The 14601-nt window shown below is 43.6% G+C and overlaps 1 protein-coding gene across 2 annotated transcripts; it reads left to right on the forward strand.

The window, feature by feature from the left end:
- Nucleotides 1-1677: 1677 nt before the first annotated feature.
- Nucleotides 1678-11826, forward strand: ap3m2 (adaptor related protein complex 3 subunit mu 2). 2 transcript variants are annotated; one of them, NM_001016650.2, is given in 9 exon segments: nucleotides 1678-1751; nucleotides 5346-5668; nucleotides 6554-6725; nucleotides 7628-7765; nucleotides 8594-8679; nucleotides 9448-9581; nucleotides 10446-10653; nucleotides 10850-10994; nucleotides 11268-11826. In NM_001016650.2, coding segments are annotated over 8 exon segments (1257 nt in total). In that variant the 5' UTR covers nucleotides 1678-1751; nucleotides 5346-5395; the 3' UTR covers nucleotides 11369-11826.
- Nucleotides 11827-14601: the final 2775 nt, after the last annotated feature.

A 14601-nucleotide genomic window follows, 5' to 3' on the forward strand; every position in this document is an offset into this window, starting at 1 on the left:
GGAAATGAAGAATATGGCTAGCCCCATGTGAAATTTCAAAATTAAATCTAAAAAATCTGTTTGTTTTTGAAAAACAGATTACAATGCAGAAACTCTATTGACTGATGTGTTTTGAAAAAAAAACAAACATTTTCCCATGACAGTTTGCCTTTAAACACCCACTACACATTTTAGTGGACTTTTTATATTTGTGATAGTTCTCCTTAAAAGCAGACCCAAAACATGAGGTGTCTATAGTTGTGATTATGTGAGGCCTTGTTGAGGAAGCAGGGGGAATGTGTTGGTGGCAGTGATTCCAAGCAATTGTTTTAATGCCCTGAGTGATTTGCTGTGACACAGACATGAAGCCCTAGTTGAGAGGTGTAAGTATGAGTTTAGGTCAACGTTGCACATGGAGGACTTATTGAATGCTGAAAACTTCTTGGCACCTGTCAGTTCTCCCACATTTTTACAGAGGCACACTAATGCAGCCCTCCTGCACCTTGCAGATGATTGGAGCTTTATAGACTCTCCGAAATTTGCCTTCAATTGAGGGAGCAATTAAATATGTGATAAATACAAACGTACATGGACATTTTGCTGACGATGTCTCTTAGCGTGGGGATATTACTATACAAAAGTACCTCACAAAAGGGCAAGGAATGGGGCTAGGGGCTATATGTTATTATTCATGTCACCTTTTCTGGAAAAAACCTGTCCATATATTTTTGAAAATTTTAATAAAATTGGCATTAAGCATCATTTTTACCAGCCAGGCCCAGGGTTGGACTGGGGGTGCAGGGCCCACCATGGCCCTGCAGGTGCCCCCGCCAGCCTTGTCCCCTAACACCCCCCCCTGCAGGGTCCCCCATCCGATATCCTCCCGAGCGCACGTATATTTAACGCATCAGGGGAGGAACTGTCGGGCAGAGGTAGTGAGGGCAAGGATCAGGTCTGGGCCGCCGGGGCCCACCGAGATTTTTCCCAGTGTCCCGGCGGCCCAGTCCAACCCTGGCAAGACCAATAAAATATCAGCTTGACGGCAGCCCTAGTCACTTGTATATAATGGTATTTTGACTACACTGCAGCAATCATGGCAGCCATCTTATGTATTCCTATCCCCCACACACTTTGTCTAGGCCCCCTACATTAGGCTTGAGGTGCTTCTAGCATGTAATTTTAACACAATTGTGGGGTAAACAAGATGGCACCCTGAGAAATAAGCCTAGTGCCATATGGCTGGAACTTTCAGCCACCACAGAGCACTTGCCCTAAGGTTGTCACAAGAGGCATTTTCCTTGTTAGGGCCAGAGGGGCTACTTGTCTACACAGAAATGGCCCAGTGCACTTGATACTAGAAATGTCCAACCCGCAGCCTTTGTTACAGGAATGTCATCTTTTAATTTAGCCAGTGGGGGCCCCAGAAACAATACAGAAGGTATAGGGGCCCATATAACCGCCCCTCTTCTCTCATGTTCTCACTGCAGGTCTATTCCCGTGATCACTCAGAAGAAACCTCCAGCACAAACACTTCCATTCAAGCTTACAGTTCCACACACACACACAGGCATCGGCTTACACACCGCCACACAAGCCTATGCCCCGCCCCAAGCCTATGCCCCGCCCCCTCACACAAAGCCCCAGCCTGCTGGTTGCTGGGAGAGGGAGAGTCAGCTGAGCGCTGGGAGAGGGGAGGGGACATCATCTGACCGAGGAAGCTGCTGTGGCGCTGGTTACGTGCTTTTTAATGGTGCCGGAACATCCTGTGTGAGGTAGGAGCCCTCAGCACTCTTATTTACCTTCCTTCCTTCACCTGCCCGGGCATCTGCTTTTATTGCTGCCTCTATGAGAGTGGGAGTAGCCTCCATAGCTCCTTGTCTCTGTGTGAGTGTGAAACTTCTTCCTCTCTCCCTCCGGCTTCTGTATGAATAGGGAATATCCAGTCCTGTGCCCTGAGATACACGTCATTCCTGCACAGCAGGGCCCTATATATCCCTATAGAGATACTCAGCACCATTATACAGAGCAGCCTGGTCATTATCAGCGTATAGAGATACTCAGCATCATTATACAGAGCAGCCCGGTCATTATCAGTGTATAGAGATACTCAGTATCATTATACAGAGCAGCCTGGTCATTATCAGCATATAGAGATACTCAGCCTCATTATACAGAGCAGCCTGGTCATTATCAGTGTATAGAGATACTCAGATCATTATACAGAGCAGCCTGGTCATTATCAGTGTATAGAGATACTCAGCATTATTATACAGAGCAGCCCGGTCATTATCAGCATATAGAGATACTCAGCCTCATTATACAGAGCAGCCTGGTCATTATCAGTGTATAGAGATACTCAGTATCATTATACAGAGCAGCCTGGTCATTATCAGTGTATAGAGATACTCAGCATCATTATACAGAGCAGCCTGGTCATTATCAGCGTATAGAGATACTCAGCATTATTATACAGAGCAGCCTGGTCATTATCAGTGTATAGAGATACTCAGTATCATTATACAGAGCAGCCTGGTCATTATCAGCGTATAGAGATACTCAGCACCATTATACAGAGCAGCCTGGTCATTATCAGTGTATAGAGATACTCAGCATCATTATACAGAGCAGCCTGGTCATTATCAGCGTATAGAGATACTCAGCATCATTATACAGAGCAGCCTAGTCATTATCAGTGTATAGAGATACTCAGCATCATTATACAGAGCAGCCTGGTCATTATCAGCGTATAGAGATACTCATCATCATTATACAGAGCAGCCTAGGCATTATCAGTGTATAGAGATACTCAGCATCATTATACAGAGCAGCCTGGTCATTATCAGCGTATAGAGATACTCAGCATCATTATACAGAGCAGCCTGGTCATTATCAGCGTATAGAGATACTCATCATCATTATACAGAGCAGCCTGGTCATTATCAGCGTATAGAGATACTCAGCATCATTATACAGAGCAGCCTGGTCATTATCAGTGTATAGAGATACTCAGCATCATTATACAGAGCAGCCTGGTCATTATCAGCGTATAGAGATACTCAGCATCATTATACAGAGCAGCCTAGTCATTATCAGTGTATAGAGATACTCAGCATCATTATACAGAGCAGCCTGGTCATTATCAGTGTATAGAGATACTCAGCATCATTATACAGAGCAGCCTGGTCATTATCAGTGTATAGAGATACTCAACATCATTATACAGAGCAGCCTGGTCATTATCAGCGTATAGAGATACTCATCATCATTATACAGAGCAGCCTAGTCATTATCAGTGTATAGAGATACTCCGCATCATTATACAGAGCAGCCTGGTCATTATCAGCGTATAGAGATACTCAGCATCATTATACAGAGCAGCCTAGTCATTATCAGTGTATAGAGATACTCAGCATCATTATACAGAGCAGCCTGGTCATTATCAGTGTATAGAGATACTCAGCATCATTATACAGAGCAGCCTGGTCATTATCAGTGTATAGAGATACTCGCCATCATTATACAGAGCAGCCTGGTCATTATCAGTGTATAGAGATACTCGCCATCATTATACAGAGCAGCCTGGTCATTATCAGTGTATAGAGATACTCAGCATCATTATACAGAGCAGCCTGGTCATTATCAGCGTATAGAGATACTCAGCATCATTATACAGAGCAGCCTGGTCATTATCAGCGTATAGAGATACTCAGCATCATTATACAGAGCAGCCTGGTCATTATCAGCGTATAGAGATACTCAGCATCATTATACAGAGCAGCCTAGTCATTATCAGTGTATAGAGATACTCAGCATCATTATACAGAGCAGCCTGGTCATTATCAGTGTATAGAGATACTCGTCATCATTATACAGAGCAGCCTGGTCATTATCAGTGTATAGAGATACTCGTCATCATTATACAGAGCAGCCTGGTCATTATCAGCGTATAGAGATACTCAGCATCATTATACAGAGCAGCCTGGTCATTATCAGTGTATAGAGATACTCAGCATCATTATACAGAGCAGCCTGGTCATTATCAGCGTATAGAGATACTCAGCATCATTATACAGAGCAGCCTGGTCATTATCAGCGTATAGAGATACTCAGCATCATTATACAGAGCAGCCTGGTCATTATCAGTGTATAGATACTTATCATTATACAGAGCAGGAGTTAATAAATACATATTCATCAACCCTTACAAACCAGGGCTCCAAAAATAGTGAATGCTCTGTTCCCCTAGCAGACCATCTGCCACTTTAAACTTGCAGGGGGTTAAGTACCTGCCAATGCCAAATCGAGCAAGTAAAGAAGGCTTTATACTATACAAATATTGTTTGGAAGCCCAACTCTATGCCTTTCCCACGCCCCCTTACACCCCCCCCCCCCCCCCCAGGGATGGGAACAGTCAGTGAGAGAACAACTGAGCTCATAATTGTATTCAGTAGTCAGAACTACAGTTATTGCTAGAAAGTGCCTTCCTACCACCCACAGTGTGACTGTGCCTTTCCTAAGAAAAATCATTCCAACAGTAAAATCCTGGATGGTTTATGACTTATCTGTAGGATCCTGTATGGCAGCTCCATAGGAACATGTTTGGGAGGCTATTCAGTAGCCTTTGTGATCCTGACTCTCGAAACAATGTAGCAGGACTCGGTTCACCTCCAGGTCTGTTAAAGGGATACTGTCATGATTTGTATGGTATACTTTTAATTTCTAATTACACTGTTTACATAATAATAATTCACTCTACCATTAAAAATGTTATTCTTTAACCAACAAATGTATTATTTTAGCTGTAATATTAGTGTGTAGGCGCCATCTCAGTGCATTGTGAGTCTGAGCTTTCAGAAGGAGCCAGCGCTACACATTAGAACTGCTTTCAGCTAACCTATTGTTTCTCCTACTCCCATGTAACTGGAGGAGTCCAAAGCCAGACTTGGATTTCTTACTATTGAGTGCTATTCTGATACCTACTGGGAGCTGCTATCTTGCTCCCTTCCCATTGGTCTGCTGATCGGCTGCTGAGAGGGGGGGGATATCACTCCAACTTGCAGCTCAGCAGTAAAGTGTGACTGAAGTTTATCAGAGCACAGGTCACATGACTGTGGCACCCTGGGAAATAAAGAAGAATATGGCTAGCCCCATATTAAATGTAAAAAATTAATACAAAAATAAATGCTTTCCCATGACAGTATTCCGTTAATGAGCTTCTGCTACATTACCTCAGGAGTCAGAAGTGGCAATGCAGACATTATACATTGATACACAGATAGTCTTTCAGTAGCAAGCACATATACACGTAACTGTAAAATTTAAAAAATGCTTAGTTAAAAAATTAAATTGTATTTTTTTTTCCCCAGGCAAACAGAAGAAACTCTCCGCACCTTACATCTGCCTTGCCCAGCCCATCATGATCCACAGCCTGTTTTTGATTAACCCTTCGGGGGACATCTTCCTAGAGAAGCACTGGAAAAGTGTGGTATCCCGCTCTGTTTGTGACTACTTCTTTGAAGCCCAGGAAAGGGCATCAGAGGCAGAGAATGTGCCCCCAATCATTCAGACCCCTCACCACTACCTTCTCAGCGTCTACAGGCACGGCATCTTTTTTGTGGCTGTCATTCAGACAGAAGTGCCCCCGCTTTTCGCTATTGAGTTCCTTCACCGCGTGGTGGACACATTCCAGGTAAGCTGTTATGTTCCTGTCATGCTCAATACAGGGCTCTTAGATGTTCCTTTGAATAGAGGGCATGCAGCAATTTTAATGAATCACACCCACTTTTTTTGTGTGAAAGGAGCTTGTAATTACAAAGTTAGTCTTCATCCCATTGGGCTTATAAATACATAGGAGCCATGAATATCCTGTACAATATGTTCTTTATTAACATGTTTAGTGATGTTATCAGTTTAGTTATTATCAGTGCTTTGTGACTTAATTTGTGTCACATGACTCACTATTACAAAAAATACTACCTGATGTTCCTTTATATGGTCACAGAATGCCTCAGTGACTTCTAATATCCTTATAAGTGATAATGTACCCTCTGCTGTAAATTATAAGGATATTAGAAGTCACTGAGGGGCTCTGTCATCATATAAAGGCACAAGGCTGCAGGCTGAGTTATACAGGGAACTCTGAGTATCACTCATGTATTATAAGGGATAATGTACCCCCTACTGTAAATGATAAGGATATTAGAAGTCACTGAGGGGTTCTGTGCCCATATAAAGGCACAAGGCTGCAGGCTGAGTTATACAGGGAACTCTGAGTATCACTCATGTATTATAAGGGATAATGTACCCCCTACTGTAAATTATAATACATGAGTGATCCTTAAAGTTTACAGCAGGGGGTACATTACCCCTTATAATGCATGAGACCTGCAGGTGAGGCCCCAGTTTAGTAAGTATTATGGATCCACACAAATTCTTATGATGTCTCTGCAGGAAGTAGAAGTTTGACTTCCTGTACCCCCCTACAATCTTTTCTGGCATGGATGCCCTTTACTGGTTCTTGTCCCATAATTTTTACTATTTCACTAATTGTGCCCACCTATTGTTTGCCCATAAGGATTATTTTGGCTCCTGCTCTGAGGCTGTGATTAAGGAAAACGTGGTAGTTGTATATGAGGTTCTTGAGGAAATGCTGGATAATGGGTTCCCTCTTGCTACTGAGTCCAACATCCTGAAGGAGCTCATCAAGCCTCCAACCATTCTTCGCAGTGTGGTCAACACCATCACAGGTAATTTACAAATGACTGGGCACCTAGTGACAGGTCCGGCTTGCAGTCTGAGGTCAGTACTTCTCCCCTATCCTGAGGCTGGATTGGTGGTTGGACCTGTTTGCTTACCTTTCTCTCTAATGCAGGGAACACCTTAAGTCTTGTCTAACCTCACTTGCTATAAAAGGTTCACACTACAATAAAGGTAAACAGTGGGGGCAGTGTACACCCCATGGGGGCAACATATAGGGCTTATGCTACCTATTGTTTTAATATCCATTGCACTAGACAGAGCAAAATCTGAAACTAAAAGTACATTTTATTCTATTTCTACTTCCTAACTTGCCCAAGCATAATTAAAACAAATCAGCAGTTCACCAAGAACCCTGTTTAGTGCAAGAAATAACAAAAAAAATATAGATATTTCTTAATTAAAGCAATAGGCAAAAAGTATGTTCAGTACAAGTCCTATTATTTGCATTCATATTAGAGTCCTGCACGGGTCCTGTTGGGCTGACCTGGACCTGCTAACCCTCTAGGCTTCTTCCTCGACCCTTCCTGGAAGTTGTTTGTTTCTATCCCAATCCGAGACCTGCGATACCAGAAGTGACATCATTCTGGAGGCAGATCAACCAGGTCATGGGGAGAAAATGATCTTTTAACAGGGGCGGGGGGTTGTGAGAGCCTGCATTTGATCTGGGTACCCAGGCAGGATACCCACACACTGCCCACATATTCAGGGAATCAGGAGCTTTCTGAACAATTTGCAGGTATTCTGTGGGTACCCAACCTGATGCAGGACTCTTGTTGCAAAAAGAGATGCACTGCCCCTTAAGCTCAAAATAGAGAGCAGAAGATAAAAGCAAACTAAAAAAAAAGTTACTGTGTAAGGGGTTCTCTAATGTTATTGTCCTTGCTTCTAGGCAGTTCTAATGTTGGGGACCAACTTCCCACTGGACAGCTCTCCGTGGTTCCTTGGAGACGGACAGGAGTAAAATACACCAATAATGAGGCTTATTTTGATGTTATCGAGGAAATTGATGCCATCATTGATAAATCAGGTACCTAGCATGGATACAAAAGTAAAGGTATTAATAAATAAGGTTATAGCTGTCTGACATGTATTGTTCTCATTGAGACCCCACGGTATTTAGTCTTAATGGGCAGAGTTAGTGCAGCAACACAGAGTAGTTGGCCATACACGTGCAGGTTTCAGCTGTTGATTCGAAGTCTTTTCTGCCCTTATATGGGCATACCCAACCATCATCTGGCTTAAGCTTAGTTAGGGTTGGACTGGGAGGTGCAGGGCCCACTGGCTGCTTCCCCTAACCCCCCCGTAGGGGCGCCCACCCGACGTCCTCCCCTGAGCGCGCGTAAGTTTAACCCATAGGGGGAGGAATGGTTGGGCAGGGGGATCACCGGCAAGGGTTGGGTCTGGGCTGCCCGGATTTTTCCCGGTGTCCCGACGGCCCAGTCTGACTCTGGGCTTAATTTTCCGGGATTGTGGACCACAGCGGCGTGTTGATGCGGTCCTTGGGCCTAACACTCGAATTAACCCGCCATAGGTGGGCATATTGGGAGAAGATTTGCTTGTTTGGAGACCTCACAAAACAAGCAGGTCACAATGTGTGTGGATACTTTAAGGCTCTCTGGATGTTGCTGACCTAAAACTACTAGCATCCACTTTTTCAGGGGTGATTTGACTCCTTACCATCCCATGGATATCTCTTGTGCTCATGATGGGGTTGCATTGCTAGTGCGTAGAGATTAAATGTATTACATTATGTACATACAGCACTGGCTGGCAACAGCTGATTAAGTGTCTCTCAGGGGAATGTGGTTGATACATTGTAGTCTCAAAATAATAAGTAGATTTTTCCCTCTCACAGGATGCACTGTGACAGCAGAGATTCAGGGGGTGATTGACGCCTGTGTAAAACTAAGCGGGATGCCAGATCTGACTCTGTCTTTCATGGTAAGGGAACAGGAATGGAAGAGGTGAAACAGGGGTAAAAGTAGGGCAATGAATGAAATCACTATGGAAAAGAAACTAAAAAGATCCATTGCCTAAAATGCAAAGCAGCATAAATGTCAGTAATTTTCCGCTCTTTCTCCCCCCACTCTATCGCTCTGCGTGGCTTCATGAAACAGCAAGGTTTAGTGCTGGGCTCAGAGGCTGGGTATGGTTCTGATTAAAATGAAGTTCAAAGGAAGGGCATTTTATAGCCATGGACCCCCAGCCCAGCTTCCTGCTCTGTTTTATATATTCATTAGTCATATCACTTGCAGTATCAAAGGGAAAGCAGGCACGGGTTCTGTAGGGCATTATGTGTGAGGATTTAAAGGCACCAGAGGAATCTCCAACTGTAAACAGTACTTTGATTTAATATATATACACATATACACAGTAATATATTGTACAGGTCAGTGAGAGAATACATGACCCCCAAGAGGGCAATGCATGAGTGCTGTGGGGAATACATAGCAAATACTGGCCAATATAGAGAAAGGGGCTCGTAGCTAGGAAAGGGTGGTCTGTAGTTTTGACCTTGCCCAGTTAGCCTTTAGCCCAGCACCAAACTCCACCCATTTATTATCATTCCTAACTCTTATGAGGTCTGCTCCCTGTCATGGGAAAGATGTGGGTCGATAAAAAAAAAAAAAAAAAGAAAACAATTGGCACCTATGATAATAGGAATTAATGTCGAGACTTAACAAAATGGTATTCCCCTTTATTTCCTAGAATCCCCGTCTCCTGGATGATGTGAGTTTTCACCCATGCGTACGTTTCAAGCGGTGGGAGTCAGAGAGGATCCTTTCCTTCATCCCGCCTGATGGGAACTTCCGGCTGCTGTCCTACCATGTCAGCGCTCAAAAGTAAGGCAGAGGATGACCTCCCAAGCCATCACATACCCCTGCACTTGTGCATTTTATTGCTTCCAGGTCACACACTCCTACAGACCGTTACCATTTCTATCATTAAAGGAGAAGGAAAGGTAAAAACTAAGTAAGCTTTATCAGAAAGGTCTATGTAAATTCAGCCATAAGCACTCACAGAAACACTGCACTGAGTCCTGAAATCCTGAAACATAGGATTTCTTTTGTGTTCACATATTCTTCAGTGTCGGACTTCCTGCACTCAGAAAATCCTTCAGGGCAGGGGCACGCTTCTGACCAGCTCTCTCCTCACTCCTCCCCCTCCCATCAGAATTCACCCCCCCATCTCATCAGAATTTGCTTCCCTTCCAACTCTGTGTAATCTAAACTACCTGCAGCAGGTAGCTACAGCAAGAAGCTATGAAGACCAAGCTAAAATGGCAGCTGCTATCTTAAACAACAGAGGGAGCTTCTAGGGCTGTTAACTCGGGTATAGTAAAGCTTTCTGCAGAATAAATATAGCGTTCTAGATGGCACTAATGTGGCAAATCTGTTGGTAGTAAAATTCCTTTCCTTCTCCTTTAATAGCAGGGAGCTTGCTGCCCATCCAGACATATGAAAATGTCTTTCACTCAGAAGTGGCTTTCTCCACAGATTTGAAGTTCAGCACATAGCACTGGGTAATGAATCATAAGATGGTATACTCAGTGCAAATTAGGCTTGCAATGTGGCCAGCTTACATTAAGAGGTGAAGGCATTGGGCATAATGTAAATTTGCTGCAGTGCCAGTCAAGGAGCAGTAAGAGTCAGCTCTGAAGCCAATCCTGCACCTCACCTATGTATCTGTCTCTCTGTGCATTGCAGCTTGGTGGCCATTCCTGTGTATGTGAAACATGCAATTAGTTTCCGGGAAGGAAGCAGCGGCGGGAGATTTGAAGTCACGCTAGGACCAAAGCAGAGCATGGGGAAAACAGTGGAAGGGGTCACCCTCACCGGGCAGATGCCCAAGGGAGTGCTGAACATGACGCTAACCCCTTCCCAAGGAACTCATGTCTTTGATCCAGTGACCAAGGTCAGCACTTCTGCAGTCATATAATATCCACTCCCAGCATCCTCTGCCAGCTTGTCAAGTATCTCACTGCATGCAGAGGGCAAGAAATCTGACATTTTTCTTTTGTTAATATTTCATGAATGCCTTTTTATTTTTTTTTAATTCTGTCCTTGCTCCAGAACTAATTTGCCTCTCTCTTGCTTTAACCCCGTTCCAGCTCTTGTCCTGGGATGTAGGAAAAATTAATCCTCAGAAGTTACCAAATCTCAAGGGGACCATGATCCTTCAGGCTGGATGCTCAAAGCCAGATGAAAACCCCACCTTGAACCTGCATTTCAAGATCCAACAGTTGGCCATATCAGGTACACCAGGATTAGGTGGTCAGTGCTAGTAGGGTTGGTGCTGTGGTCCCCTTACATCTTGCCAGTGTATGGTGCATCGGCGGATGAGAAAGTGAAGATTACATTCTCTTCCTGCTACTCCGTTTATTTAGGTTGTTGGGCCAAATGAATGGAACAGTAGAACGGTGGCCATACTGTGTATTGTATCCATCAGTTTTATGCCTAACAAGGTCGCACACTGTATTTTTATTTTCTCTTGTTATGATCTGATATATCTGCTTTGTTCCCTAACAGGTCTGAAGGTAAACAGGCTGGACATGTATGGAGAGAAATACAAACCATTCAAAGGCATCAAGTACATGACCAAAGCTGGCAAGTTCCAAGTCAGAACATGAGGGGGGGGAAGTTTGAGCTGTGTCCTGAAGTACCCCCCTACTCAGCTTGTGACAACTTCCACCTCTATATGCAGATGAGATGAGAGAGAGTGTGACTACTCAGTGTGTCTTCTGGGAGTGTTGGACAGCATAGTTGGGGGGGTTATATGTGTGTGTATTCCCTGTTATAAAGGGTGTTCTGGGAGAATTCTTGTGTGCATCTGTGTGATGGGTTTTTTAGGAGCCCATTCAGTACATTACATGTGCAGAGGAAGAGCAAGGATGCCAGACTTCTGCACCTGTTGCTCGTCAAGAGCTCCCATCATCCCCTGCCAACCACTGGCAGTTTGGATAGGAATTATGCATTGTTATTTGTGAAGGCTATTCTGTTATATGCAGGAATGTTACCATATCTTCCAAAATGGTGTTTTACTAAGATAATTATTACAAATAAATCTGTAAAATGTGTGAACATTGAATATTGGTGGATCCCTGGGTAGCACATGGGTTTAAAGCAGCACTTTCAGGGCACATTAAGGCCTCATTGTGGCAACAGAAACTCTACAACCAAGATTAGCATTGCAATGGGAAAAAGCAGAGGGGCAGAGGTACTTTGGCAAAGCACTACCTTAGGGCCCATCATTTTAAGCGCATCAAACTCATAAAAACATTGCTCTACCCATCTGCCTGCTATAGTTCAATGGCTATCAGAGGGGTACCCAAATCATTGGTGTCAAGTGTTCTTCAGGCTATGCCCTTGTCTCTGTGCCAGAGACACGCAGCTCTCTCCTCTCTCCTGCTCCCCCCCCCCCCAAGAATGCTAAGGCTTACTCCCCCCCCCTCTGATCATCTGAACGGGAGAATTATGGGGAGACTTAAGGGCACTATTGAGAACTGAAGGTATGCCTGCAGCTTGAGATTAACTCTCTATTAGCCTTTCCTTCTCCATTAACCTCTTTGTTACCCCAGTCTTAGGAACCTCTACCCTGAATTTGCCATGGCTTTGCATGTAGAGGATCATTTTATGCTGTAATTCATTAGCTCTGTGATTGAGTTCAAAGAAATCTTAAACGTCATTACATTAATATTTACTGTTACAAAAGAAATGAAACACATGCTTACAAAACTGTAGGGCTCATTTACAAACAGAAACACAGAAGAGCATGTTGTAAGGCACAAGTACCTCTGTTCATAGTGTAAAAGCTGCTCATAACTTTGTACATGACTGATAGTTTAGATTTATGCCTTTTAACACCAGAATTTGCAACAGTCAGTTTGGTGTATATCACTGCCCTTTTAGTACAATGATCTTTCTTGCACAGAAGGTGGCGCTCTTGCTCTGTCACAGAGGTATTAGTGCCCAGAGCAGATCATTACTTGCTCAGTTCATCCACTATGAGCCGATAATGCCTGGCAGCTAGAGAGTTAACATGCCCACAAGTGAGAAGGTAGTGGTGTTTGGCATTATTGCAGTTCCCTGTGCTTTACTTGGCTGTTAGGGCTTTGTAGCAGAATCAAAGTACAATTGTTTCAAATCATATTTATTCCAAGCTGTGGGGCAGCTCTGTCCTTGGAGGTCAGGGTCAGAGTGGCATTTGGGTAAAAAGTCCATTTGCTCTCTTAGAAACACCCAAAAGCCCAGCTTGATAGTTGGTTAGGGTGAGATTTGGCCTGAGTATTTATTTCCTGTCCTAGATATTCTTGGAACAATGGTTGAATGGCTATCTTACAGTATTTTCCTATATGTGTGAGCTAAAGGCTGGACCTCCAAGAGGAGCTTGAATTGATATAGTCCAACAACCACCTGGGAGGGTTGGTTACCTGGGAGTAGGAATGGGGCAGATCAGTATTTGCAATACACATGCCAGATTGATATTTTACTGGCTAGAATGGTGAAATACTGGCCACGGTGGCCAGTTGTCCTGTATGCAGGAGTATATCATTTTTAGTGCTTTATTGAAGTGGCACGACAACTGACGCTTCGGCTGCAACACCAGCCTTCGTCAAAGTTACACAGTGAGATTTGCTCGGACCTTATATATTGTGTTTGGCGGGAAAACAGACGGACAGTAACGTGGAAGTGTATCAATCAATCAAACGTGATGACATCAAAACCCACCCCCTCAGTCAAAATACACAAGTATATCAACATAACAAATAAAAATAAAAAACTTTCATCTAAATAGCACAACACTAGTTACTGAACTAGCTGTTAACTCCCTTCAGAACACAGCTTATTATTTTATATTTTTTATCTAATAGCGCAATATTAGCCACATAACAAGATGTTAATCCCCCTGATACACGGGCTTTTGTGTTATTACATAATAGCGCTCGATGTTACATGAACACTTGTACTTTGGTTAAGCCATAAGGGTTTTAACCTTGACTATGACAAAATTTCTGTTGGGTAAATTTGTTTTCTTGTAGCTGACTCGGAGAATCGGTATTCTTTATTGAATTTGTTACCCAAAGGGTCTGAAAACCACCATTAATGAGTAGAATGGAAGGCGCCTTTCAAGCTGGCCTCCCATTCTGTCTGCCATGCATGAATACAAAGAAGCAGCCACACGAGTGAGACCTTACTTCTATGTTTGCACGTAGGGTGCCACCTCACCCCTTTAATAGCAGCCACATCATGAATGTACATCATGCACAGCTAACTGACTTTAATTAATTGAATTAATTTAGATGTATGCTGCATGGTTGCATATAAATCAGTTGAGTCTGCAGCATGCTTCTAAATGAATTGCTATTTAGCCATGCAGAATGTGGATTCAGGATATGGCTGTTAATAAAGGGGAGAGGTGGCACCCTAGTTGCAAATAGTCACTCAGTCAGTGGGACTGATACCTGCAGTTTACCCAGGGGCAGTATTTTGGTTAGAGCACAAAATGCTTTTGCCCTGGGTCCCTTGGATCACAGGGGTGCATTTAGGGAGCTATTATAGCGCGTAACAGTTGTTTGATATTTTCAGTGTATAAATCTGGATATCCGTCCTCCAGGTCATGGCAGTGGGGTGCTGGGAGTTCTAGTTCAGCAGCTGCCGTAAGCGACCCTTGCTTTAGTGTGTGGGCTTGCATCCCCCTCTGGGACTGTGTGGCTGCCCATGTATACCTGTGGGTGTCTGTAGGGCTCATTTACTCAAGTAGCTGCTAAATGGCCGAAGTTCATTTACTTATAGCAACCAATTGTTAATAAGTTATGATTTATCTGCTACAAGTTAGAAAATAAAAGCAAAAAGCTGATTGGTT

The sequence above is a fragment of the Xenopus tropicalis genome, chromosome 3 (assembly GCF_000004195.4).
Source record: "Xenopus tropicalis strain Nigerian chromosome 3, UCB_Xtro_10.0, whole genome shotgun sequence".
Taxonomy (NCBI): Eukaryota; Metazoa; Chordata; class Amphibia; order Anura; family Pipidae; genus Xenopus; species Xenopus tropicalis.

What these genes read in the sequence shown, in the direction of transcription:
- ap3m2 (XM_018092092.2), top strand. Translation starts at nt 5,396, where the DNA reads ATGATCCACAGCCTGTTTTTGATTAACCCTTCGGGGGACATCTTCCTA. An exon ending in GCGTGGTGGACACATTCCAG is followed by an intron (nt 5,669 to 6,553) that starts GTAAGCTGTTAT and finishes TTTGCCCATAAG; the next exon opens with GATTATTTTGGCTCCTGCTC. An exon ending in ATCTGACTCTGTCTTTCATG is followed by an intron (nt 8,680 to 9,447) that starts GTAAGGGAACAG and finishes TTTATTTCCTAG; the next exon opens with AATCCCCGTCTCCTGGATGA.